This window comes from Metarhizium robertsii (genome assembly GCF_000187425.2).
Source record: "Metarhizium robertsii ARSEF 23 chromosome Unknown MAA_Scf_4, whole genome shotgun sequence".
Classification (NCBI taxonomy): Eukaryota; Fungi; Ascomycota; class Sordariomycetes; order Hypocreales; family Clavicipitaceae; genus Metarhizium; species Metarhizium robertsii.
In genome coordinates this window covers 2,200,169-2,226,627 of record NW_011942182.1, presented here as the reverse complement: position 1 = coordinate 2,226,627, position 26,459 = coordinate 2,200,169, and the positions used below count along the sequence as shown (strand labels likewise).

Sequence of the window (26,459 nt, the reverse complement as noted above, 5' to 3'; positions counted from 1 at the left end):
AAACAGCCGCTTGAACTGATCCAAGGACCTCGGCCATGTAGAAATCTAGAACCCCCTCCCATGCCCACTAATGCTCATGATGTTACTAGCAATCCCGCCAAATTCGAACCAAGTCGCTATGCCCACAACGCCACGCTTTGGTAATAGAATAAAAGAGTCAAAACACAAAAATCAGCATCTCGCAGCTGCCATCCTGGTCATTTATCCTTTTGCGCTAGAACAACGACGTAATCAACCATGACCTTTGGATCGCTGCGGGTTGCGCTCCGCACCTTGGCATTCAGTACCTCTACCTCGTCTGCCGACCAACCCAGTACATCCCTCACCAACACGGCCGTCATGCCGTCCACTCCGTCAGACAGGCCGACACCCATCATTGTACCGACTTCTTTGCTCCGCAGACCCTTGGGCCAATTGCCAATGGGTGCTTTGAAGACGTGCTGCTCAATGGTATTGAACCCCCCTTCGCTGCTCCACCGTTTCAAACACGGCGTTGGATCAAGCATTCTCCCCATCTTACTACACGCTTCTTTCAGCGTGAGACTTAGTTGCACGAATGCGTGAGTCGGATGGTCTACTCCCATTGAGCCGTCGTCTGAGCTGAATGTCGTTGAAAATTCTTGAAATTCCACCCACCCACCGGGTTTCAAGGCGTCGTGTATTTGGCGAATCAGCCGTGGCCAGTCTTTTATCGAGGCAGACATGTAGCGACAGTGAATGTAGTCGTATGTGTTCGTCTCGATCCAATCCAACTCGACATCGTCTACTAAAAAGTTGACATTTGTGGGGACCCAGGTGGGCTGAATGGGACTCAGATCGTTGCCCGTTATACTCGCTCCGGGGTATAAATCGCCCATTTGGATAGGCCACAGACCCGTTCCTGTACCAATATCCAGGATTCTCATGCCATCAGGCTGAATGGGTGCCAGGAAGAGCCGGTCGTCGAGCAGTCGTGTGGTGGCGTGGTGTAGCATATCCAGACGATCTTGTTCCCGCTCATCGTTGGGAAACGGATACGTACCAGACTGGTAGGCGTGGTATCGACGGCCATGTTTCCATTCGTATCTCGTAACGGAGCTTCGTATGGAAGTGCTCGCATTGGACGGGGCCTCTCCAAAGGTGGAATCGTCGTCGTTCATGATGATAGACCCGGGGTGGTGAGGTGATGGTATGTCAGAGGGATCCCCGGCGGTCCCAGGCCGGGCCCGAGAGAGGGTTTTCGATCCAAGACTAGAATTCGTTTGTTCTATATATCCTTTGTGAAATGGCGCCGTTTGCCAATATCCCTTTATGTCTCGGCCGTGCAGCCTCTCGTGCATTGACCCCAGATCGTGTAGGCCCCAGTTGTCGAGGGATTTTTTCTTTTAAAAAAAAAGAAGGGAAAGAAAAAGAAAGAAGAGAAACCGAGGGAGCAAAGATTACAAAAGCGCGCTCGGTATGATTAGACTGCCGAGAAAAGAAGGTCAAACCCACCAGTCAGAGATGAGAATTGCCGTTTTTGCGAGTAAATTCTAAGTGCTAAAAGAATGGGCAATGAATGTCTCGAGTCGCGGCATCCACAGCACACCTGACCTATTCCGCAACGTGGTACTCCGTACTCGGTAGGGCAGGATCAAATGCCGGGCCTGGGTGCAGTTGAAATTTCAATTTAACCGGCAGAGCTAAACAATTGCCAGGCGCAGCAAGGATGTTTGATACCGAAAGGAAGGTGGTCGGAATGATCGGACAATAATACGAGCATGTCCGTGCTTGCGGAGCGAAATGTGGTCGATGCGACGACCAAGTGAATGGGCCAGTCAGTAATGGAGGCCAGCCACTTTTCGAGAGAGGTAGAAAAAAAGAAGGAGAGAAAAAAGCGCCGTAACGAGGCGAACAAGAGAGATTTAAGACGAATTGCTGTGAGTCGCGGAGGGTAAGAGGGAGGAATGACGGATTAATAATAATAAGGTGGTGGTTGTCGATGCGCAGAATTGATTAGATGGCAATGTTGAACGGGAAAAGCATAAATAACCATGAGCGTCATCCAACGATGGACAAAATATAAGATGAAGGCGCGGAGCACCTTGCAAGCGCAACAACTTTACAACACAGCCGAACGGGATAAGCGACCAGGATCAGGATTATTCTTGTTGCAGTTCGAATTCGAAACAAATCTTGGCCAAAATACAAAGTACCGAGGGCTGGGGGAGGAAACCTGGCGACTCCGTCCGGGTGTATGTATGTATGTATGTACTCGGTCGGTTCTTTGCAGAGTCGCAGCCAACGCAACGAGAAAGGCTGTGTGCGTGTGCGTGTGCGTGAAGAACAAGTGTGCGCATGTATGTGTGTATGTATGTATGTATGTATGCGTGCGTGTGATGTGCAGACCGACATGCGCGTGCGTCGGAGGTGACGAGTGACGAGATGAAAAAGGGAAACGGGCAACGACCACGATCCGTTTCAAGCTCTCATGAATGGACGAGCATCACGACACTGTGTTTGCATGAGCATGGCGGGAGCATGGCGGGAGCATGGCGCATGGCAGGGTGGCCTGGCCGAGGCAGCGATGATGCATGGCGAGCCCTTTGATGCTTGAACGGAGACCGGGGGTCCAGGTGTGTGTCGTCGTCGTCAAGACTCAACAGTGTGCCCTTGGTGCGGCCGTGGTGTCCTCGAGATGTGCCCGTCGAGTGGACTTGTGTGTCGGCATGGGTGAATCAGTTGGACTGAATTGCCGTGTTATAACTGCCCATACCTTGCCATGCCATGCCATCAACCCACATCGGAATGGAGATGGTCCAACGTCCATGCAAAACGGGGTCAAGGCCGATTCTCGCCAGCCCACCGTCAATCTTTGCACCGTGCAGGAAGACTGGCACATTCCGTCCATGACCGCCTCACGCAGCCGTGCCAGTTGGAGAGGCTTCAACTCCGTTCGCTCCCTCCTTCGTTCCTTCCTTCCCTGTCTCACTCCCTCCCTCGCAACACCTTACGAATCAGGCCAAACTCCTACACACACACACACACACACGCATACAACTGTGTATGTACATGCGCATTGCAGAAACACACATCTATTACTATTCTACATGCATCCATACACACACTCAACTCTCAATGACAACCAACAAAAGCCAACCAGCCCCATCCCTCCCTCCCTCCCTCCTCTTCGGCCAGCTTTGCCCGCGACATGTCAGCAAATACCTTTCCCCTTGAGGCAAAACTCCCCGACACAACAACCGTGACCTGGCCCATAGCCGCGGCCCTCGAAAAAAGTAGACCGATCCTCCCACCTACAAGCGTTTGCTGTCATTGACCAAGAGGCCATTTGACCCTCATAGATCGGCCAACTCCTGCAAGCCAGCCGTGACGCCGCCCAGCTCCGCTCTCGTGTGCCACGCGACAAGCAGGGGTGGTAGTTGGGCATGATTTCCTACGGAGCACCTCGTAATAACATTGTACATACTACGTATTACAATCTTGCCCGAAATAGTACACACATACAAAGACTACTACGACTACGGAGCGCCCGTCGACCCGTCTTGTTCCAGAAGCATATGTGGAACTGTATTGTACCATATTGCACCGCAATACTCATCTTAAAAATGCTTGTTCGATGGCTCCCACCCCTGTCATGCGATGCAATGTCATGTCATTTGCGCCGATTCTGCTTGGCTTGGTTGAGCATGCGCCGCTCACCTTGTTGATCCATCTGCTTCCCGCAAAAGTGCTAGCATTGGTATCGGTACAATGCCGTATTGAGAAATGCCGTCCCAGGCACGGCATAATAGGGCGCCCAAGGAAAAGCAGCAGCACCGAGTCTAATTATTGCCCCAAGGCTGCCTGCCTGGCCTTGGCCGCCGACAGCCGGTCGCCGTTCCGAGTGGGACTTTTAACTTTGGGACGCGCGGAGCTTGGGACGAGGGTTGAAATTAAAGGCGAATAGCTCCTCGCTGGCGTCGCAGACTTGATGACCTGCCTTTTTAAGTACCTAGCTTTTGGTAGGTTGGGCACTGAAGCACGGAGTACGTAGTACTTGATATACGCAGTAATAGGCTTGGACGACCCGAATCAAACGACCTTGCAGTAATCTTTAGATTCAAAACCCTGTAATATCCAAGACAAGCACGCTGTCGACCCTCGCAATCTCCATGGCAGTAACTCCGGACTCGCCGACTTGGGTTCCTGCACCTCACGCACTCTTGCATATACTACCATTCAATATACATAGTAATAAACCGTTGTCATGATTTCGGTTCCGAAAGCCCTACATAGACAAGCTATGGATCTTGATACTCCGCTATATCATCCCATCCCATCTCATCCCATCTTACCCCGGCCAGTCCATCCAATACTTGAGCCCCATTATACCTGATATGTTGTTGCCCCTGCATCTACAACCATTTCCCACGGCTGATGAAAGAATAGCCCGATGTTTTCCCCAAGCCTACGCCACGTGCCTTGTAATTACTTGCTTACATTGGCGCGCTGGCACAAGGTTGAAAACGGAAATAAGAAACAAAATAATTCGCACCCCCTTTGCTTTTGTTGAAAGTGAATCTGCTACACGACAGGAAACATGGGACAAGGCGGAGGCGTATAAAATCGCCATGGCTGAAGGGTACAAGACACGGAAAGAGAATAACGAAAAAGGTATGTAGAATTCGTTTAGCTGCTGATTGTTCGCTCAACGCATTCAAGGAACTGCATCCGCCTGTCAGCTTTGGTTCTCCACTTTGCGCTACACAACATGATAAGCTTACCTTTTCGGACACGACACCCTGGTTGCCCAGGTACCGCGACATGCTCTTGACCAGCTCGATTTGCTCTTCCGGGCTCAAGCTCGTAATGGCAGTCTCAAGAACCGTTCCGACGTTGACCTTGTGGAGAGAGATGAAGGTGTGGTAGTACATGTACGCGAAGAACCCCATGATGAACTGACAGTCCATGCGATCCGTCATGCCGCCATGTCCTGGAATCGAGTCACCGAAATCCTTAATTTTGAAGCTACGCTTCAGCCCAGAAGCAAAGAAGCCTCCGAACGGAGCGATGAGAGAGGCAAATGATGCCAAGACAAGAGCGTGAAGCTGCATGGGAGCAAACGTGAAGGAGATATTTGTAAAGCTTGGCGGCAAAAAGAACAACTGGGGCATATGGTACGTGCGAGGTATGAAAACGGGATTCGGATCGCATTGAAGGCCGGTGAAGATGGTGGCGCCGAGGTCCTACGTATAAATGTTAGCGGAAGCTCGACGCTGCGATAAACCAAGGTGCGCGTCCTCTTACATTGACGGGGCAGATAAAGTACTTGGATCGGACCATCAGGTTCACGAGGACCATGCCAAAGAGAACAGTGGCAATCCAAGCACCAACGAATCCTTCCACAGTCTTCTTGGGCGACAATTTGATGAGTTGAGTGCGGCCAAAGGCAATGCCGCAAATGTAGGCAAAGATGTCGTTAGTAATGACGAGGGCGGCAGGCAAGAAGAACCAGATCATGCCCTCAAACACATTGTTCATGACGAAATGGGCCTGAACGACGATGAGGTACAGCGCCATGTGCGTCCATGCAAAGTTGGTAAATTGGAACTTGTAGTGTCCGGCTTGGAGCGATGCGACGAAGAAGACGAAGCCTGCTCTGATGGTTAGCTTCTCTTGAGGGGAGACCAAAAAGAGCAGGAGAAACGCAGAGTCTTCAAGAAAGAGAGGCTCAACCTACCGAAAACATAGAGGATGAAGCTGATGAAGCGATGGTGGGTGGCAAGCGGTAGCAGGACCTTATCAACCAAGACAATGTGCTTGAAGTAGTATATGACGCTTTCGCCGTAAAGAAAATACATGGTGGTAGCCAACCAGTACCAGTTGAGACTCTTGGTAGATCGAAGGGATCGGGCTCGGCTCGGAACATTTGCAATGGCTATGACCTCCTTGAAGGAAACAATCTGAACCATGGTGACGATGATGATGATGTAGATGTGGCCCATGAAAAGGGCGGTAAAGAAGGCGCCTAGCATGCAAAGAGTCCAAAAGGTGCGAGTAATGAAGTTGGCCTTTTTCTTCTGATATTCTTCTTCGGGGGTGGGAGGTTTCTGGAAGTCAGGCATGGTCAGCATCCATCATTAACTGCAAGTCAACTTGGGGGTGGCCAACCTCTTCGACGGGAGGAAGCTGCATTGCCTGGACCTTTCTGGTCCGCGTGGGAGAACCACTCCCATCCTCGCTGGCATCGCTGAAGCTAGAACGGCGACCCTCGGAGCCGTTGGCCTGGCCGTTGCTGTGGGGGAACCTAACCCCTCGCTTTGATCTGCCCATGGTTGAAGCTGTGAGCAGAAAGTGGGAATCAGGGCTCGAGGCAAGGGAAAACAGGCGTATCCGTGTCGTCGCTGTGCTGTCGATTTATATTGTCGAGTACGTGTAGCAGCACTTGAAAGGACGACGTGGCACGGCCGAGGTCTGGGGGACGGTGGTTGCGTGGCGTGGTTGTCGCGGCTCGTCCGGAAGGTCACGGCTTGAAAAGAGAGGGAAAAGCGGAAGACGCAAAGGATAGGGATGCGCCGTACAGCCGCGACAAAGCTTGCAGCACGGAGCTGAAGCTTTACTGGCGGGGAAAAGAGGCAATGTCCAGGCACGAGTTGCCAAGGAGTCGCCGGGCCAGCAGAGATGTGCAGTTGGGGGGAGGGGTCAACTGCAGACAGAGAGAGTGGTTGTCGGTGATGGCGGAGACTGGTGGTTTTGAAGAATGTCTGGTTGGATTGTTGGACCGTTTGGGGTTGATGACGATGCGGAGCGGCAGAACATGGAACCAGCGCGACCTAACCTTGAATGCTGACTGGCACTTGCACTTGCCTAGGCAATTGATTGTGTGCCTTGTGCGCTCCCTGACTTCAGCCGTCCCCCGTGCTCCCGTGCTCCGTGTCCCGTCTCTCTGTCGGTGGTGGGTGGTGTGCGGACGTGGCGGGTAAGTTAATGGGCTTAGGCTTATTAGGCATTAGGCTGGCCCTAACCAGTGCTTGGATGCATAAAGCGTGGTTGGGCGATCTGGGGGCGGAAGAACCAGATTGAAGGCCAGTCTGAGACTCTTCAATTGCTTTCTTTTAGGCTAAAAGTGGGCCTGCCTGAGTTTTCCCCTTCCGCATCAATTGACTGGATTTCAATGTTTCCCCGGCGGCCGCTCTCAACATTGGAGGTCTAATGTCAACAGACGGCTTCCACCCTCAACGAGACGGCGTGGCCACTTGTGGCGGCTGGCCGTGTTTCGTGGCTGGCCGCCGCCAACCCGCTGTTTCCGTCGTGGTCTCGGAGGCGAGTCTATTCTCCCGTTGACGTCACCTGCCAAGCAAGTACTTGGGTGCCGGCTTTATGCGTGGTGCACAAACATGGCTCCAGCGGACTTGACGGAGTTAACAATTGCTCGCATGCATTCGTTGTACAACACAATCACAAGAAGAGTCGGCATCAGCGTGCGCGTCAGGGGGTGGGCCGCAGCCACAAAGCCTGACGAATCTAAAAGACCAAAGTCCGGTGTTCAATGAGTCTGCTTGATCTTTTCAATCTGGGTCGACACTGCAGAATCGACGGTACGTACGGAGTACCTACCTAGGAAGGTTTATGGTCGGTTCCTTCCATCTATCCTCGATATACTCCGTACAATCTGTTGTCTTCATCAATGCCCAACACTGTGGGTCTTGTCCTTAGACTCCTCGGTCCAATATTTCGCAGACCGTCGTCACAAGCAGCTGTTACCAGCCTCCAAGTGCGCAAACGGCCTCTGATGGACGGCACGTGCTGCTTGGCAAATTGCGCATGATATGTTGCCGTTCTGGAGTCTGGACACTGAGCCATTGGCCACTCAGCTTCGTTCCCCAACCCACACTAGCAACGTCTGTGGCACTACGGAGTAGTTAGTATTAGACTATTAGTTGCCGTTCAAGCCACACTTGACTCGCCCAGACCTTAGCCACTTGAGGCATATGCGTCTTCAAATAAAAAAAACGTGACTACGCGATGAGTTGGCGATTTTCGACCAACATCCATGTCGACCCATACCCGGCTTGCGTGTACTACTTGCATTATTCGCCTTCATTCACATCAAGCTTGTACTCCGTACATCGCATCGCTTGTAGGGGCAATGAAGTCGTCGCGCCGTCGCGTCTACGGAGACCATGGATGCCGACGAGTTTTCCGATGGCGGCTTCGATGACCTCACCGATAATGCCTTCCAAGAACTCGAACGAAATGCCATCCAGCTCACCCAGGCTCAGATAAAGCCATCACTTTCCCGGGATCCACCGCAGAAGCTTTCTGACTATGGCTGGGAGGAGGAAGACGACGACTTGGACAATACCGAAGTCACTAATCACGTTGGTGTTCCCATTGGCCGACCAGTCATCAACAATTCCAATTCGCGGCAGCATCATCACCAACCTGCACATGCCGGCTCACAAGCTTCGCGTCGACCGATACCTCCTGTGCCGAATCCACGATGGAATCCGGCTGTAGACCCGCCCTCCCGGTCCGCTTCTGGCGCAGCGTCTCTTCATCCGCCGCCAAAGGCCAGAGGCTTCTCTGGCTCTCAGTTGTTCCAACCACAGCCTCCGACACAGGCCAGCCAGTATGCTCGGCCGGCGCTGCCACCAAGTCGCCTTCCCGCATCCCAAACTCCTCACACTGGCCAGGCCGGGGACATTGTATCCGCTCTTCAACAGCGAGTGCGTGCACTTGAATCCGAGCTGCATTCAGCCCGTGGCGAGGCCTCTATTATTCGCGCAAATGCCAGCAAGGCACAGCATGACTACGATTCCCAGGTGGCACGGCTCAAGAAGCTCAATGCTGAGCAACTGGAAAAGCAAGCCAGGGTTGTCGAGGCAGCCGTGGCAGCCGAGAAGAGTGCCAATACTGAGCTGCAGTTCTTGCAACGAGACATGCGAGAGGTTAATGATCGAGCAAGGAGGAAGGACATTGGGGGTGGTGGGTTCAACACCACGCCGAAAAAGGCTGCCAAGTCGTGGGGGATCGCGGATGGCTTTGATGAAATGGACATTGCCGCAAGCCCGAGTAAGGGTCAAGGACGAGGCAAGGCTGGTTCCGTCGCTGCTAACGTCGGCGAGCGTACGCCTAGCAAAGGTAAAAGGAAGCGCCCGATCATGGACAGCCCCATGGCTGCTCTCGAAACGTCCACCGAGGACGTCGTTATGGGCGACAACAGCAAACATGATTCAAAGCCTTCGCCCCCGATCACGGTGGCAGCCCCGGCGGCGCCATTCGAAGTAGGTTTGTGTGTCGTCAATGTGAGGCTCGAGACTAATTTGCCCTATGTAGTTTCTTCAACTTGTGCTAGACCACGGTTCATTTCATCAACAACCTCCGACGTTTGATACGTTATCTCGGTTCACATTCCCCTCCGATCCGGCCACTTCGTTTGCTTCAATGATTTTTGAGAAACTGCCCTTGATGGGAAACCCCTACCGCCCCATGCAGCTTCTTGTTGACTTTGCTGAGCATATTGTGTCTCTTTGGACACGGTGTGTAGAGGAGCAATTTTGGGAACCTATCAAATATCTCGTGTCTCTCATCTCCTTCACGTTTGACCTTCACACAACGTCGGTGGCGCCTTTGATCGTACCCAGTCTGGTACCTGTCGCGCAATCCACCATTTTTACTCTGGCTGATTTGAGACGACGACTCCCAGATAGCCATCTGTCTACTAGCGCGGAGTACCGGTTTTTGGAAGAGCACATTGACACCAAACGGCTGTTGGGCCTCTTGTATACGTCGGCGCTATCGTGCTCAATGACGCCAACCGAAACAGACAATGGTTTTGAGTACACGTCGGTTGGGTTCTGGAAGTTGATGTCCCTTGACATGGTTCTATTACTCCTGACCCCGAGGCAGAGGCCAGGCGATGTAATAGGTATGCTCGAATTGCTTTCCACGTCTGTATTGCCCACATCCATCGGGCCTGTCAGCGGTGATGCAGAGCCGCCTGTCATTGCAAGAGCAATCATCGAGCGCGTTTCTGCCAAATTAACTGAACAGCCTCGCGGCTCCACGACTCAGAAACAGAGAAGGTCGATCAGACTGGCAGCACTGCGGACTCTAATAGCCTTCTCATTGTCATCTTTTGGAGCTCTACAGTTGGGTGTTCATGAGAATGCCATTCCTCGACTTGTTGCATGCCTAAGCGCTGCCATTGACGAGTTATACGATCAGCCGATCCCACCTAGCATCCTTCTGCCCCTTCCAGACTCTCTGAAGGAGTCTCTAAAACTGCCAGAGTCCACCGCATCGGCGGACCTGTATCGCATCATTTCGCAGAGTGTTCTTCTCATACACAGGCTGATCACGAATACTAGCACTGCCAATGTCGTAGACGTTAGTCAAAAGCTGTCCATGTCTCATGGCGGCAGTCAGCGATATCTCCTGGCGTTGGGTCGTCTGGCATTTGCAGAAGAGGATTTGGTAATTGAGGCTGGCATTGAAGGCGAGGTTGTGGAGGCAGCCCACGAGCTGTTGGAAATGGCCGTGACACCCGACGAGGGAGAGACGGTAAGCGAGGCGTTTGGGGCTTAGTATTTGGATTACCGGCGTTGAAAGGCCGGTACGAGCAATGTTTTCTTTAGGGTGGTAGAATGCCATAGGTGGGATTTTTTTAAATGTTCGGCTCAAACATTCTATAGGCATGTACATGGGATGCGTGCGAACAGCCGTCTTTACCACGGGTATTTTAGCGACAAGATAGTCTCAACTTTGAGTTGCGACCAGCAAATAATCGTTGCACATGTCCACTGAGCCTGGCTGCCCGGCCATACTCCGATGTATTCAAATTCCTTGTAACTAACATGAACATGATGCCTAGACAAAAAGAGTTCCATGGCAACGGCAGTTTTCAGCAACGGGACACTCGCAATCCCACTTACAGCCGACGTCCCAGGCGCGGCCGGGGAACGCGGCGACAACCCTCCTGGCGCCCTTGGAGCAGCTGGTGGCTCGGTGTCTGCAGAGACGTTTGTTTATGCGCATATATGATGCTATCACTGATAGGGCCTCGTCTGTCCCGTCATCGGGCGCCGGCCGCCTTGGCCCCCTTGATAGGCCTGGCGACCTGTTGTCCCAGCAAAGAAGCGCATCAACTGCTGCGCCGCCGTGGGTACAACAAGCTCGTGCAGGTGGCTCTAATAAAAGACACGACATTGTTGGTTTACACGATGGATGCATTCCAGCAAGTTTATTTAAAAGATGCAAGTCTAATGCAACAGACGCCGACATTTCCTCATCAAGACGGTTGGTTGTCCTGCCCTATCTTTGTAGCCTCGTACGCTTCCCAAATGCCCGCCCAAGGTTTCGCCAAACTCGATTCTGGAAACGCCAATTTTTTTTTAACACAATACAGTTCCTGGCAGAATGCTCCCCTCACGACCAGGACCGCCGACCGCTCATGGACCCATGATGCTTCTAAACCCCACGTTGTCAATGATCCAGGACGGACCTAGCTTGAAGACACCCGCGCCCTGCAACTTGTCGTCGGGACTGCCCACGGCCATGTGCGTCATGAAACCGCCGAGATGCCGATAGCGACGCGGAGGACCGGGCGGCAGCGAGCGCGTCGTACCTCTCAAAGTCGCGGTGGATGATGATGTTGATGTGTGGGCTCTGTGTGTTGTGTGTCACGGTCACGGTCACGGGCTTGCGACTGAGGACGGACGAGCAGACGAGGCTCGTGGCTCCGGCGCGCATGAGGTCCGGTGCATTGCGACTCGTGCGTTTGTGGATTTTGCGCTGGTGCGACGTGAGATGAGAATTGGCCGACGGGGGCGCATCACGGCCATGGCGGCCAAGCCATGGAATACACGAGGTAAAGATATACATTGATAATACATACGCGCGGCCGTCCAGCTGAGCCCGGCGTACGGAGTACATACACGAAGATTGGCTTCGCGGCCCGGACGTAGTGTCAGGCCCCGGACATGGATGGACTCGTGCAGGGTGCAGCGGCAAGCGCAGGCAATTTCGCGGCGCCGCAGGTACGCGCATCTCCGCCCGGCGGAACAAGATCTGACGGCACCGGGGTTCGCTTAAGCACCGTTGATGCCCTGGGCCCAATGGCCGCGCAGCAGTTGTTCGAATCCGGAAGGACTCCGTAATGAGCACCCAACGTCGGCAGGGTCCCAAGTTCCAACCACCCAAGATTGCCCCCCCAATTGTAATAGATCGCCGCCAGTCGCCATATAAAATTCGCAAAAACATAACACCGCGCACCCTCCCGATAACTCACATGGCCGGTGAGAAGAATACTTTGAACACGCACAGCACCAGGCTTGCTGGCTCCATTCCCTGTGTTACACGATGGCCTGCATTCGAAACGCCACTTTGATGACCCAACACCGCCGTGGGCAGCTCCGTCGCTGAAACACAATGTCGTCGTCGGCTGGTGTGTAGACTTGCTGTCGCTTTCATACTAGCCGCGTAAGAGCGTGATGGGGGATTACCCGGCGCTTCCGCCAAGGTCTCAAACAAAAATCAACCCTTTGATACCAAGGGGTCGTCTAGTTTGCCGGCTTGAATCTTTGGTTGCTGGCTTCCCGGTGGTAGTGATCCAGCCGCGTGAGACTAGGAGTCTACGACTGTCACGTCATGTGCGTCTCATCTCTTGCTTCAGTCTTGCCATCCTTTTTCTCTCTTTGGAACCCGAAATTTGTACCAGATGGACGCTACAAGTAGCCGTCTTTGTCATCGGCCAAACGAAGACACTGTCCATCGTCTATCAGAAAGCATTGGTCAGACTCTACACGAACAAACTCTAACCCGGAGAGATGCATATATTTACAAACAATGCATCAAAGCGCAGTCCGCCATGCTGTATAGCAGTCCTATCTATCCCTCACGAGTCAATCCTCCCCAAATGCAGTTCAGGGATTCCCCATGGCCTATCAGACCTTCTCCAGTTGTATCCTTCTACCATATCTTGATCTGAAAACAAAAGAAACGACTGCACGTTCCCTTTTATAAACACCTGTAATGTTCCCCCGGGGTTATGCCTTAATAAAACAGTGGTAATTGGCAAGGTGGCCTTGGCACCCATCCTTGGGAGGCATAGCCAGAGCGCCACCACTTTGCCGCGTAGAATGTTAACAGCCGGCCGTTGTAACAGCCGATAAAAGAATAAAGAGAAGAAGAAAAAAAAAAAGTTCAACTCCTATAACCTCAATGCCTTCCCATACGAAACCGCAACTCCCAGTCAAACTCCACACATTAGAATCGGTGCTGACGGCCCACGCTCTCTACCCTTACGCCAAGCTTCACCATTTCTCTCGAGTCAATCACACCACGACCATCAAACACCCACCGGGGCTTGGCCATGGCGTCGGCAATGCGGACCCAGTCAATTCGTTCCTTGGCCTTGTACTCCTCGGCGCTGCCCATGCCCGTGGCATGCCCGGTCTTCTTGCTTTGCCTCTCCTGAATGCAGTCGGGGCAGTCGTCAGCGCATGAAGGCTCAATGTTGAATCTGCCCAGCGGGTCGTCTGAAGTCTCGCTTGGCCGCTGGACAAGATACTTGTGCAGCGCCAACAAGTCATTCTCCGTAGGGACTGGTCTCTCGAACGGCCGGGGATCTGACTTCGGGTTGGGCTTGCGACCAATCATCTTGGGGGCGGCCTCTTGGAGAACAGGGGTTGGAGATGGCTTAGGAGCCGGCTGGTTCCTGAACTCATCGAATTCTGTAGCGATGACTACTGCGGTAGCACCGTTGCAAGCGTCGTAAGCATTGCCGTAGACGGAGATGTTGTTGCCTGCAGCGACATCTCCAAGAAGTGTCTTGATTTCCTCCTTGATGACGAGTGGGTTGCAGCACGGGTCAAAGACGGCAATTTCTCTAGGACGCTCCTCGAGCAGGGTCTTGATCATTTCCAGAGCAGGGGCCTCTCGCGTGTCAGAGGTGTTCTTCTTGAAGGCGTATCCCAAAATAGCAACCTTTTTCCCTACAAGAGTGTTGTTCAGACACTTGATGACCCGGTTCGTGAATCGGTCTCGCGCATAGTCATTCATCTTGACGACTTGCCTCCAGTACTCGCCAACTTCCGGAAGACCCATGGTATCAGCCAAGTAGACAAGGTTCAGGACGTCCTTCTTGAAGCAACTCCCGCCGAAACCGATACCAGCCATCAGGAACTTATTGCCAATTCGAGGGTCAACACCGACGGCGCGAGCGACTTCGTCAACATCGGCACCAGTTTGCTCGCAAACGGCCGAAATGGAATTGATACTGGAAATGCGCTGAGCCAGCATTGAATTGGCAACGAGCTTGGCCAGCTCAGATGACCAGACGTTGGTCGTGAGGATACGGTCCCGGGGAACCCAGGCAGCGTACACTTCGACAAGGGCTTCGGCGGCTTTCTTGCCTGAAGGGGTTGGTGCAGATCCAATCAAGATACGATCTGGGTAGAGCAAATCGTTGACGGCGGTACCTGCAGCCAAGAATTCGGGGTTGGATAAGATTTCGAAGTGGACACCGGGGCGGTGCATGGAAAGCTGTAAACGGCATGTTAGCCAGAGTAATAACACCAAGGGAGACTTGCGAATTGACATTGAACACGTCAATGCCCAAGTGATGGGAAATATACATGGGCTTAGAATTAACGTACAGTATCGGCAACGAGCTGAGCCGTCCGGCAGGGCACCGTGCTCTTCTCGACAATAATAGCACCCTCCCTGGCGTACTGCGCAACAACGGCAGTGACGGCCTCGAAAGCCGTCATGTCGGTTGCGCTTCCGGCGCCAACACCACGGTCCTTTGTTGGGGTATTAACAGCAACAAGGACCATATCGGCCTCGCCAATGCTCTTGGCCACATCCGTGGTAAAGAAAAGATTGGTGGGCCGGCTGGGCACCGAGATGTCGCCCTCTTGGGCAGAGGTCAGCTCGCTCTCAGAGGCACTCTCGTTGGCGAAGGTGAAATCGCGCGAACCATCGCGAGCGACACGGACAATGTCGTGCAGGCCAGGCTCGTATATGGGAGGGTGGCGCGAGTTCCAGCGGCGAATACGAAGCTCATCTCGATCAACAACCGTCACCTTGATGTGCGGGTTCTGGAAGGCAATGACAGCAGCGGTGGGACCACCTAAAAAATACCGAGGACGACCAAATGGTCAGCAACAAGTCTGGATCGAGCCGCAATGGGGTGCGTCATGCAAATGCAGAAGGGGGCGGGGGGCGAGGAGTTTGTTGAATGTCCATGACGAGGTGGGATGGATGCGTCGAGTCTTGTCGACTAACAACATGGAATCTATTATCTGGGGCGCTTTACGGGGCCACAAAACATACCAACATAGCCGGCACCGACACAGCAAATGGTGCGTACTTTGAAGCCATCCTTAATCACACCATTAGTGTGCTCCGGGGAGCCATTGAGGCCGAGTTTCTTGACGGAATCGACAACAGCTTCGTGCATGACGGCCACGGCGACACGGCGACACGACGAGGCGATCTGTACGCAAATATCTCGCTTCAGCGCAAGTGGATGGACCGGTCCCTCAGCGAGTGATGGAGGAGTCAGTGAGTGTCTGCGTCTGTGTCTCTGTCTGTCTCCGAACTCGGGACGGGTGCCGCCTTGGTTAGGTCTTTGTTGGATGCGAACGGACGCGGCAGCGCAGCGCAGCGCAGAAGGGCAGGACTCTGATGATTCAGTAGAGGAGCCAGGCTGAGCAAACAGGAACGCAGGGTAACGAATGGATGTGCCAACGGCCGTGATGTTTGGTCTCACACACACATGAAATGAAGGAGGGAAAAAGAAGATTCGGAAGCAGCAGACGGGTTTTTGGGAGGTTGCCAAAAGTAAAAGGGGGCAATCAAGAAGTCAAAAGCTCAAGTGCTTCTGTTGTCCACGGCGCCGGGAGCAGCGCCCAGTGTGCTTGCCGTCTGGAGTCTGGTGCTCTTTTGAAGTCAACTGCTGTGTGAAGTATCCAGTATCCATCCAGTCTCCAGTGTGCAAGCGTCCGCCAAGGCCGCGCCATCCACTTGAGCACGCCGCCCGCGTGTCCACACCCCCGGGGCATCTAAGCCAAGCAATCAAGCATGCAATCAAGCAATCGACTACGAGTACCAGGGTGCTCAAGTACTAAGTACATACCATACGGGGTACCGAGTATGGAGTCAGAGTACGGAGTAGCTACTTAAGTACCAGGCTGGACATGTTTACGACGAGCTGAACTTCCAAGAGCTACTTTATGTAGTACCAGACATTCATTCATCGCAGTAGCGCAAACGTCCCGCCACGACGCCGTCAACGGGCACAATCTGATTGTTGCTGGTAGACTTGGGCATTGGCTCTAAAATGCCGTGGCCCAGCCGTTACATTGACACTCTCACATAGCACCCCATGCTGGGCATCCCACGCTGGGTCCGGGATTGCTGCGGCTTTCGCAAAGTCGCAGCCATTTCGTGTTGCGTCTTGTCAAGTACTACCTAGTACTATTGATATCCCGCCCTGCAGTTGAGCCGCAGCGGGTGCGGTGGGCGTCCAACGCCGTAGTCGGCCACAGACACAAGCTGACGTCTCCATCGCTCCTGCGCAAAGCGAGTGGTACCAGGTATTTACTTAAGTACTTAGAGGTACCGGAGGCTGGGAACGGAGTTCATGTCAAGTTCTGAGTCTCCGGCCAGACACATTCACTTGCCCTCGGCCGCCAAGTAGACGCTAATATAATCAGAGGAGCAGGTCATTTTAGCTGGCGAGTGGGTTGCTGAGACTTGATGCGCGTAAATCTTCACCATCCCCCGCCAAGAGTGGCAAGTGCCTGCGCCAACTGACCCCTGTGTTTGGCTCAAACGCCTGCCACTCTGACCAAGCAGCTTCAATGTCGAGCCAAGCCATTGGATGTCTTGTAAGTACTATTAAAGTAGTACAACGGAGAACCAGGGGAGACCGGGGTGTCGTTGATGTGAGGGAGAAACTCATCAAGCTTATTGAGACCGACTTTTCGCCAAGCAACGTACATAAATTCTAGTCTCCGCACCCGCCGAATGAAGACCCACTGTCGTGATAGAAGCTGCCTCCTGTCCTTTTTGTCCTCCTTGTGGAAGCCCTCACGACGGAGCATCGCGGCAACATGGTTCATGAAACAACCTCTGCTTATACTAGTGCACTTGACACCCGCTTATCGTCATATTGAATGACGAATTAGATCATCACCCATCGTCGTCGTTGCAGGGAACATATGTACACATGTTACCAGCTCCCCAACATTCGCGCAGAATGCAGATTACCTGCTACGCCCTTGAATTTCCTGGCGGCTTGGCAAATCATTTTTGCGTTTTGCCAAGCGGCCAAGACAGGTTCGCAATTCTTGGTGCCGAGCTAACCGTCAACTTGGCAAACTGGCACAATGTACTACGTGCTCTGTTCAGCGTGCAGGCTTTCGTGCACAAGCTAGCCAACGTCACCCGTCCTGTATACTGCGCCGTGTCATCGGCGACAAGCAAGAATCCAGTCTGAGCCACACCCAATCTAGAACAGTAATATTCTGCGATGAGAAGACGTAAATGGAGATGCAAAAGGACAAGGAAAAGGAAAACTCTGCTCACGGCCACGAAAGAGCCCGCCGCCACAATCAATTAATGGCCTAGGTACTTAAGTACATATGTCTACTCCGTGCTCCGTACTTTGAGGTGGGTATCTCTCCTTCCTCCGCAACTCTAAATTGGCTGTCAGCTATTGGTGGCAGTCGGGCAGGAGCCAGGAACGTGGCACTCGGTGAACCAACTGCTGGTTGCAGTAGTAACGTACAATTTTCAAACATCTTGCTCTGCTGCACTCTGCCATTCTCATGAAGGCCGAAAATAAAAAGCACACGCGAATTGCCTCATCTCTTGCACTATTTTGCAATCTCTCTTGCCTTGCCGCTGTCTCCTTCTCCATCACTCATTTTGGTTGTCCGAGGCCGCGTGTCGAGGGATTCCTGGCCGTTGACCTGGGCAAGCCACATGCCAGGGCCCAAAAACTGCTGACGTACTTGCCACGGGCCGTTCTCGGCAGCCTCCTGACAACCAACCCCTTCGACCCGTCAAACCTTGCAAATGGGACGACTTTTCTGCACATTGCACTGAATTTTACAAAGAAGTATGTAAAATCAAGCGCTGACATAATTTCGACCCTCCAACACCCAGATGCACAGAACCACAAGCCAGCGGCTAATGTATTGCGTCTACGATCGCAAATGTGTCCACCAAAAAGATGTTGGCTGTATGCGTCATCAACAGTTTGCAGTGGCTGAGGCTGAAGTAGTACGTTCGAGCGTCCTGATGGCTCCGCAGCCAATGAACCAAAGACTCGGACCTAGATCTAGCCAGCAGGTGTTAATAAGTGGCGGAGGGGTTGTGGCTTTTTCAAAACAATGACTGCCGTACCTTGGAGTCTGCTCTGGGAATATCGAAAGATATATCAAAGTGTTCAAGGATGCTGTCTGTCAAAGCTCCGGGATCCGACAGCGTGGTAAGCCCAGCGAGAAGCCATCTACTATAAGCGCCGTGACAACCAGAAATGTCAATCGAGGGACTACTGTCACTGTCTCGACTTTTCATCCATCTCGTCCTTGTCATCAACTATGCCTTCAACCCTATATACAAGTCAGAATTGCCGACATGAAATCATCGGGTCCTAACTCCTCAGCTTCCGCCTCAGCCCTCCAAAGGCTATTATGCGCCCACATAGGCCGAGGCCGAGTCAATTCTGCGCTTGTTATCACAATTATTGGCCGCGAAATCGGAAGGGAAACCAAACCGACCTAGCTGAGGCATTTCCCGCCCTAATTGGATGAGACATAGGCCCTGCTCAAAAGCTGATTTTTGTGGCCATGACGTCTGGAATCACCTAACTATTAGTCTGTTGCGACGCGGTGTGCTCTGATAATCCGCCGCCGCCGTCCTTATTGTACGGGCAAGCCGGCAGGAGACATACGTGACCACATCTCATGCAACGAACAGGCTTTGCCACGCCTGCAAAAGCAATCTGTGGCAATTCACATGGGTCATTAGAGGCACGGGATTGGGTATCATTGTAAGTGCTCAGAGAGGCCATCCTCTTGCTAGGAAATAGCACAACCCCTTGCTAGACATTCGCTCGCACTGAATTCCAACATGGGCACAAGTCTGACATCTCAATCAGAAGTATAAGTAAGTTGGGTTGACACATCATCCAAAGTCAACACGACCAACCAAGTGAAGCACGAGGAGCTTGCTTAAGATGCCTATTCGCGCATTTGGGGTGGCGGCATATGTGTGTGTCGCTGTCTTCTCCATTGAGCAAAACTTGTCGATTGGTTCGCGAGGGCAATGTGGTTGCAGTGCCATTTATGATTGGTCCGCTGCGGCTTATCACTTCGACCTTCTCGAGTCCGCCGACTTACACGCCATGAAGCCAACGTCCGATTCGTCTCTTTTACTGTGAGCCACTGAGCACATGCATACATACTGTCAATCTCTCGTGACGAAATGTGCATGAGTGTCGCGTTCGCTGTGCCAACAGCAGAGGTTCGCCCGGTACAACGCAATAACTGGAAGCCGGTCAAATAACCGCACGGTTCGACACCATGGTACAGAGAAAAGCCCCTCGTCTTTGACGCCTAGACATTATTTTGAAGTACTAGTACCTGGTTCCCGACTTGAGTATGCTATCGATATCGGGAGCAGTGCCGTTGCATCCCATGCAAGCAAGATATTTGCCCCTCATCTGGATGGAGGGGTTTCAAGCACAGCCGTCCCTGCTTGACGACCCCTGCCTGACCGTGGCCGTCATCACTGCATATGCCGACGAACAGGGTCCAATTCTGAATGCTCGTGGCGCACACAGGGGACACCATTGTGGCCAAACGCGAGTTCCCGCCCGCAGATGGAGTCATGTGCCGTGCTGAATAGCTTCGATTCCGGATCTCCATGGCCGCTCACTGCGACCACGTGGTGTCACGTTGGGCTGCGTCTGCAAGTCCAATTATACCAGGCCAGGCAGAGAAAAGAAAGGCTGTATCCCCGCGACCGCGATTGCAAAATATGAGCTGTGATTGTTTTTTAACTTCGTAAACCTTTGGAAAAGCTCGTCACAATCAAGTTGGCGCATCGCCTCCGGATCTGAATCGCAATGTCGTCAGCCAAGTTCGCCGGTGGCTCATCGCCGTGCAAAGAACATGACCTGTCTCAATTCCCAACGTTTTTGAAGGGAAAACGCATCCTTCTTTGCACCGAGTCGTTCGGCCCTGTCAACGGCGTGAGTCGCACGACACTGATGCTTGTGAACCATTTGCGCAATAACGGCGCGCAAGTGGCAGTGGTAGCGCCTCACAACCATACAAACCACAACACATTCTCGCCGCCCCCTTCGCCTAACCTGTCGCCCGCCGACCGACAGCCTGAAGTTCGTGTGACGGGCTATCCTCTTCCATTCAATCCCGAGCTTTCAATTGTGTACCCAGTTCGCAACTCAAGCCTTTACTCGCGGACGTTTGGCGACGACTCGTCGCCCGACTTGATCTATTTGGCCTCGCCTGCGAGTTTGGGGTTCCAGGTCATGCTTCAATTACGCCAACAGCCACGCGAGAAGCAGATACCCATTATTTGCAACTTCCAGACGGATCTTGCTGGATACTGTGCAATTCTTTTCCCTTCACCCTTGAGCCATATTGCTGTTTTTGCATTTGATGCTGTCCAGAGCTATCTCTTCCGACACTCCTCCGTCAAGACCATATTCTACCCTTCAAGATTTGTGCGACGTTACCTCGTCCACAACAAAGTGCAGCCCGAAAAGCTCCAACTCTTGACCAGAGGTGTGAATACCGAAATGTTCGACCCTAAGCGACGAAGTGAGGAGTTGCGCAAGAAGCTTGCTCCAAATGGAGAGATTATCTTCGTCACCGTCTCAAGAATTGCCGGTGAGAAGGGCTTCGATTTTCTTGCCAAGGCAGCCAAGGAACTTGACGCACGGGGATTGGACTTCAAGCTTTACATTGTTGGCGGTAACAGAAACCCAGACGTTGAAAAAGAGGTGCAGGAATTGTTTGATCCACTTCGAGAGCAAGGCAAGGTTATCTTTGCAGGATTCAAAGTCGGCGAAGATCTTGCGACTGCATATGCAAGCGGCGACGTCTTCCTGCACTGCTCCATCACGGAAACCTTTGGTCTCGTAGTACTTGAGTCCATGGCCAGTGGCGTGCCGGTCATCGCCCGTGATGAAGGTGGTCCGTCTGACATAGTTCAACACGGCGACACTGGCTTCTTAATACCCCCGAATGACATGGACGCGTTTGTGACAAAGGCCGTGAAGCTGGCCACTGACCACATCTTGCGGAAACGCATGGGTGTAGCAGCCAGAGAAGCCGCCTGTCAAGCGACGTGGGACAAGATCAACAACAAGGTCGCCTGGCGCATGGCTGATACTATTTCAGAGCGTATACGTGAGTGTGAAAAGGTGAGGCAGTTGTCAGAACACGCTGCTCTGTCATCAACCGCACAACAGCTCGTCCCAATTTACGGCTGGCTCATGATGAATAACGCATTGCGTGAGGCCATGACGCGCAGTATCATCGACGCCAGGTTGATGGGTGGTCTCGGCATAATCATCACCTTTTGGGCAGTCACCGGCTGCTACGTGCTTTTTACAGAGTGTCTCATGTGGGCCAAGGGTCGCATGAGGGCCGGAGACCGCAAAGTCTCTGTTACAATCTAAAGCGACATTGTCAAATGTAGTGGTTACAGTCGGAGTTTCAGGGGCGTGCTTTTCACGATACATGAACGTACATGAGTAGGATACGAACGGCGTAAAGTGGGCTGGTTCAATACATTCTTCTTTTCCTTTTGCTTTCCTTTTCTTCATGCATACACGTCCTTGTCTCATGTGACAATAGCGGCTTCGCCTATTACTACCCTCTCCCATCTCGGGGTGAGATTAGCGCTAGCGGACAAGCATGCATGGCGGCAGCCAAGACGGCAGCCATATTGCCGAAACCAATGTGACACGGGTCGGTTCACACATTCTTGTGTTTTACTTTTGTTTATATACCTGGATCGAAGATATACCCAGAATGGTTGAGCCTCAAATATATAGTTGAATCTAATATGCAGTCGTTTTTGACCACGACGAGTCACGGCGAACCGTGTGTGGCTAAGGAAGGACTATATATAAATGCGGTGTTGTGCAATTTCCACGATGATTCAATACATTATTTGTATTAAGTGCCCTAAGAGACGAGCTAAGATTGTAAAAATGAACAAAAAAAAGGAAAAGTAAGATCCCAACGCTGAATTCCAAGGCTGATGCAATGTCTCCAAGGCTCGCTATGCCAAGATATAATTTTAATGTGACCACCTCTAAGCCATGCCCATCACTGTTCCATCCTTGATACTACATGACTCAAATAGTTGATGTGAATCTAGTACCCGCCAAATTCCTCTTGTACCTTTCCGCATAATTCATTCTCTCATATGTGCCCCAGCCGTATGCAAGAAGCCCCAGGCCGAGCCAGATAGATGTGATGATGGCTCCAATAGGGAATATCATGATCTGCGTGCCGGGTAGAATGAAGGCTATAGTGCCGTTGTGTAAGAGGTCCAGCTGTTTAGTGACGGCTGCTTGGGCTGCTGAGAAGTCGGACATGACGACGGATTTGCTGAAGACGCCGGTCAAAAAGGAAGCCTCGTTCATAGAGACATTCGTTTGAACTGTACCGCCAGTGGAATTGGTAGCGGTCAATGTGAAGGTCGGGATGAGAACGGCTTCGAAGGCAGCCCTATAGCATGTTGTGAGTGACTGCATGAAGACGAGGTAAAAAGGAGCAGCGGGTTGGGAGCCCCGAGATTTTCATGGCTACACGACAACTTACAATGACATGTTTTCCGCAATCTTTGCCTTATCAATCTGGCCTACAAACACATAGCTTTGAACCAAGCTGGGGCCAGGTGAATCTCGCGGCGCGACAACCTTGGTCTCATTGTCCACTTGGCCCATGCCCATCAACTCGTCGGCTGAGACGGGGCTCACACTCGCACCCTGATATGATACACCGACTCTGATTTTCTCTGGAGGAATATTGGCGAATGCATCTCGGGGCTCCGAGACACGAAATAGTCGTAGGTCCGCTTCGAAAACGCCCGTTACGGTATCGAGTGTAGGCAAATTGTAGCATATACAATTTCCTGAAGGGTTCGAGCTGCGGTGGAGCGTGGTGAGGGCTTTAATACAGGCATCATTGGTGGCTATCCCCCACGCTGTCATGTTGAATTTGCCATCGCTGTTTACTTTGACGGCATTCGCGTCTCCCGCAGCAGCACTGGCGCCACTCCCCTGTCGCCTTCCGAGCACCGGCGCAGCAGCAGCATTGACAATATCTGAAAATGGTCGTTCCAGGACATCATCAGCTCGGAGTATGGTATTGCCGCCCATGAAGCTCATGGCGGCCAACGTCGTGGAAACCAGGTAAACCGCCGACATAGCCATGCCGACAGGAGTTCGCATGACAGGCTGCACTTGACGACGGCCAGCGAACCTGACCAAAGCTCCTTGCTGAGTAGTGTATTTTTCGGAAAGCGTTATCGTTTTCCCAAGTGGTCTTGTTGCTGGGCATATGTTGCGTTCTGAATATTTTCCCTGATCAGATCGACCGGCCGCGCCTGGCGAATTGCGATCGATCCACAAAAGATTACTGGCACCGGTATTAGACAATTAAGATGATCATGCCGAGAACGAGCGGTGTATTCAATTCGGATAGTTGTCGATGCGCCGACGAGTTTGTGTTTTCACCCCAATTCACGGTCAACGGAAAAGAGGTTGTATGTAGGAACGTAAATGAGCGGCTCAACTCGACTCGACTCGACCTCGACTCGTGAAAGAGTAGCGCAGTACATAAAGTGGGCAGGGATATAAAGAGCCAGACGGCAATAATAAAAGGTGTTGGCGTGCGAGAGCCAAGGGTGCAACTGATATGTCTGCTCGGCACCGATGCTGCCGAACAACGACGACTTCTCTGGTCCGTCACATTGGCGCGGCAGCTTAGTTTCATTCCCTGTTACGAGGATCAGGTCAGGCCATCCGTCAGTTGCGGTGGCGGTTCTGACCGCTGTGGCCGCAACCATGGTTTGATCTCGCAGGTTACAAGCCGTAGACTTGATAGAGGTATGGAGCCATTGTACATACGAAGTTGTGATGAAGAACTCAAAAACCCCTGGCGCACCGTCTCCAAGCCTCTGCTTTGATACTCGGCAACGCATGTGATTGGCCGATCTGAACATGACAAGGGCATGGGTTTGGGACTAGTTGGTGAGACGTCGTGGGAGTGCCACACCAGCCAAAGTCCGCTATTGAGACATTGACGAAACCGTTAGGACTGGCGATGAAGCAGAGATGGCCCCGGGTAGACAAGAACCTGTCATGCCAGTGTATGAGAATGATTTTCTTGTTAGTGATATCCCGGCCGATACGAGAGCCACAAAATAGAAGGGGGCGAGAGAGACATCGCGAGAGAGGAACCCCCTTCCAAAAGGAACACACGCCCCGTGAACTAAAATCTGGGGCCTTGGTGTATGAGCCCTCGTACCATGCGGCCGCTTGAGAGGCGAGAGGTGGAGAGACGCTATCTTTTTATGCCTGCGGTGGCGCATACCCACAGACGTGGTGTGCAAGAGCTTGGAACGGATTGATGAGACGAACGGCGGTGCTGCTGGAATTGTGGCCCGGGAGGTCTTCTTGGCTTCTGAGCGGGTGGACCAACCCTTTGTTGTTCGTGAGGCTGTGCGGAAGATAAATATTGAAGCCAAGATTCAAGGCGCGAGGCACTTCGTGAGTCCGTAGTGAAGGGACGTGGAACGTGGAAATGGAGCATTCAGTGTTGAAGACGATTGAGACCAGTGACAGAAAACTGATGATGGCCCCCCCCCCCCTGTGCGTTGCACATGTGTCAGGTTGACGCGAGTTGCAAAGTTAAGATGTTGACCAAGTCATACGTTTGCCCGCGTGCGACCTGGTGTTCTGTAGGGCGAGATGCATGTGACGACCTGAGCAAGGGCAAGGGGAGGCGGGATGTGACGCTGAAGATGACTGGCTGATGGGCTGACGATTTGACGAGGCTCGGAGTGCTCGAGCCCACGCAACTACGCAAGCCAGGGGTCAGGGCGTTTCAGACGACCCAATCTGGACATGCCCGCTGCGTAAGGCAAGAGCCCTCGAGCCACTCGGAGGATAGTATCTACTTAAAGTACGGAGTACTCCGTAACGCGTATGTATGTACGTGAGATAAATACTAATACGGCGCACCATGGACCTAATTCAATAGTTCAAGGTGCCTAATTGTGGCTCCACGTGTCCGGGGTGCCGGTTGACGCGGCCAAAAGAAAAGATATAAACATGCGTGATGGCGACGGGGGCATGTGTGTAGATACATGATCTCTGCCTCTTTCAAAAACTCTCCATGTACCCGTACAGTGGGGTTGGAAGTTGTAAGTATTTGACCCCCTTTGGAGTCATGTCATTCAACGCCGCCCGGGTGGCCGAACTACTTGTGATACTTGTGTCCTGAGCTGTAGCTGAGTCGATGAATTCCCTGCTGCACCTGTTACTTCTTCAAACATCCCTTTACTTGTCCAAAACATTAGCAAGCATCCAGACCTTGCGCCCGATAAGAAAAAATGCACTCCGATTTTTCTGCGCAGGATGTCTGGCAGGCGCAAATTGCTGTAGCCATTTCGCAGTATTTATTGTACTTGTACTGTATGTAAAAGTAGCCGGCGCTTGTGGTGCTGGGCAAAACCCGACCAACGGTGTGACTGGTGTGAGTGATGTGACTGTGACTGTGACTGCGGGCAAGCTTGTCGGCGCCTCATGATTCGCAAAGCCCCGACATGGTACATTCTGGGTCTGCATGAGAGCGGCATCACCATCATGGTCATCTCATGATGCCGACAGATGGGCCGACGTTGAAAGATGGAAGCAGCATCTGATAATACCAACTTATAACTGCCGCTTGCCACAGAAAAGCGAGGCGCTTTGCAATTTACCCTAGTTAATGATCGTCCTCGGCTACGAGTGGAGCGACGCATCGTAATCTCACAATCACAAAATCTCCGCCTTGACGAGATGAAATTAATGGGCGTCGGTGCGCTGTTGGCTGCGTATTTTTAGTCGTACTGAGGACTCTCAGATCTTTTGATCTTTGGCGATGATGCTCATACATCCAAAGCTCGTGGGTGTTCCATTGTATGGGCGTCAGCTTTGGCTTCTAGAAGCCATGGCTCACGAACCCATCCATCTGGGCCGCAAACAGATGCGACACCGCCACCCTCAACCTTGGGATAGAATGCACCGAGTACTAGATTACTAGTCTACTGAGTGTCTCTTTTCTTTTCCTCGTCTTGCCGAGTTCTTTTTGGGCTGTACAATTCTATTTTTGATTTTTGTCTTTTTTTTCTTTTTTGCCTATATTTCCCCTCGTTGCGGCAACTCGGCTGACTTT

General features: G+C 52.4%; 6 protein-coding genes across 6 annotated transcripts; 2 read left to right on the top strand and 4 right to left on the bottom strand.

The window, feature by feature from the left end:
* Positions 1-197: 197 nt before the first annotated feature.
* Positions 198-1,139, bottom strand: MAA_02818 (UMTA methyltransferase family protein; the record flags this gene model as incomplete). Its single annotated transcript, XM_007820816.1, has 1 exon — positions 198-1,139. One exon carries the CDS (start codon positions 1,137-1,139, stop codon positions 198-200), a length of 942 nt encoding a protein of 313 aa, XP_007819007.1.
* Positions 1,140-4,647: 3,508 nt separating this feature from the next.
* On the bottom strand, positions 4,648-6,291 carry MAA_02817 (phosphatidate cytidylyltransferase; the record flags this gene model as incomplete). Its single annotated transcript, XM_007820815.1, has 5 exons — positions 4,648-4,683; positions 4,743-5,204; positions 5,266-5,612; positions 5,699-6,068; positions 6,130-6,291. 5 exons carry the CDS (start codon positions 6,289-6,291, stop codon positions 4,648-4,650), a joined length of 1,377 nt encoding a protein of 458 aa, XP_007819006.1.
* A 1,850-nt stretch (positions 6,292-8,141) lies between these two features.
* On the top strand, positions 8,142-10,616 carry MAA_02816 (DNA repair protein Rad26; the record flags this gene model as incomplete). The annotated part of the gene is made up of 3 exons (XM_007820814.2): positions 8,142-9,245; positions 9,298-10,524; positions 10,599-10,616. 3 exons carry the CDS (start codon positions 8,142-8,144, stop codon positions 10,614-10,616), a joined length of 2,349 nt encoding a protein of 782 aa, XP_007819005.2.
* Positions 10,617-13,227: 2,611 nt separating this feature from the next.
* On the bottom strand, positions 13,228-15,424 carry MAA_02815 (UDP-glucose 6-dehydrogenase; the record flags this gene model as incomplete). Its single annotated transcript, XM_007820813.1, has 3 exons — positions 13,228-14,505; positions 14,619-15,094; positions 15,298-15,424. 3 exons carry the CDS (start codon positions 15,422-15,424, stop codon positions 13,228-13,230), a joined length of 1,881 nt encoding a protein of 626 aa, XP_007819004.1.
* Positions 15,425-20,104: 4,680 nt separating this feature from the next.
* MAA_02814 (glycosyltransferase family 4 protein) lies at positions 20,105-21,685 on the top strand (the record flags this gene model as incomplete). Its single annotated transcript, XM_007820812.1, has 1 exon — positions 20,105-21,685. One exon carries the CDS (start codon positions 20,105-20,107, stop codon positions 21,683-21,685), a length of 1,581 nt encoding a protein of 526 aa, XP_007819003.1.
* Positions 21,686-22,369: 684 nt separating this feature from the next.
* On the bottom strand, positions 22,370-24,087 carry MAA_02813 (uncharacterized protein; the record flags this gene model as incomplete). The annotated part of the gene is made up of 3 exons (XM_007820811.2): positions 22,370-22,745; positions 22,839-23,657; positions 23,756-24,087. The coding sequence occupies 3 exons, from the start codon at positions 24,085-24,087 to the stop codon at positions 22,370-22,372; spliced, it is 1,527 nt and encodes a 508-aa protein (XP_007819002.2).
* Positions 24,088-26,459: the final 2,372 nt, after the last annotated feature.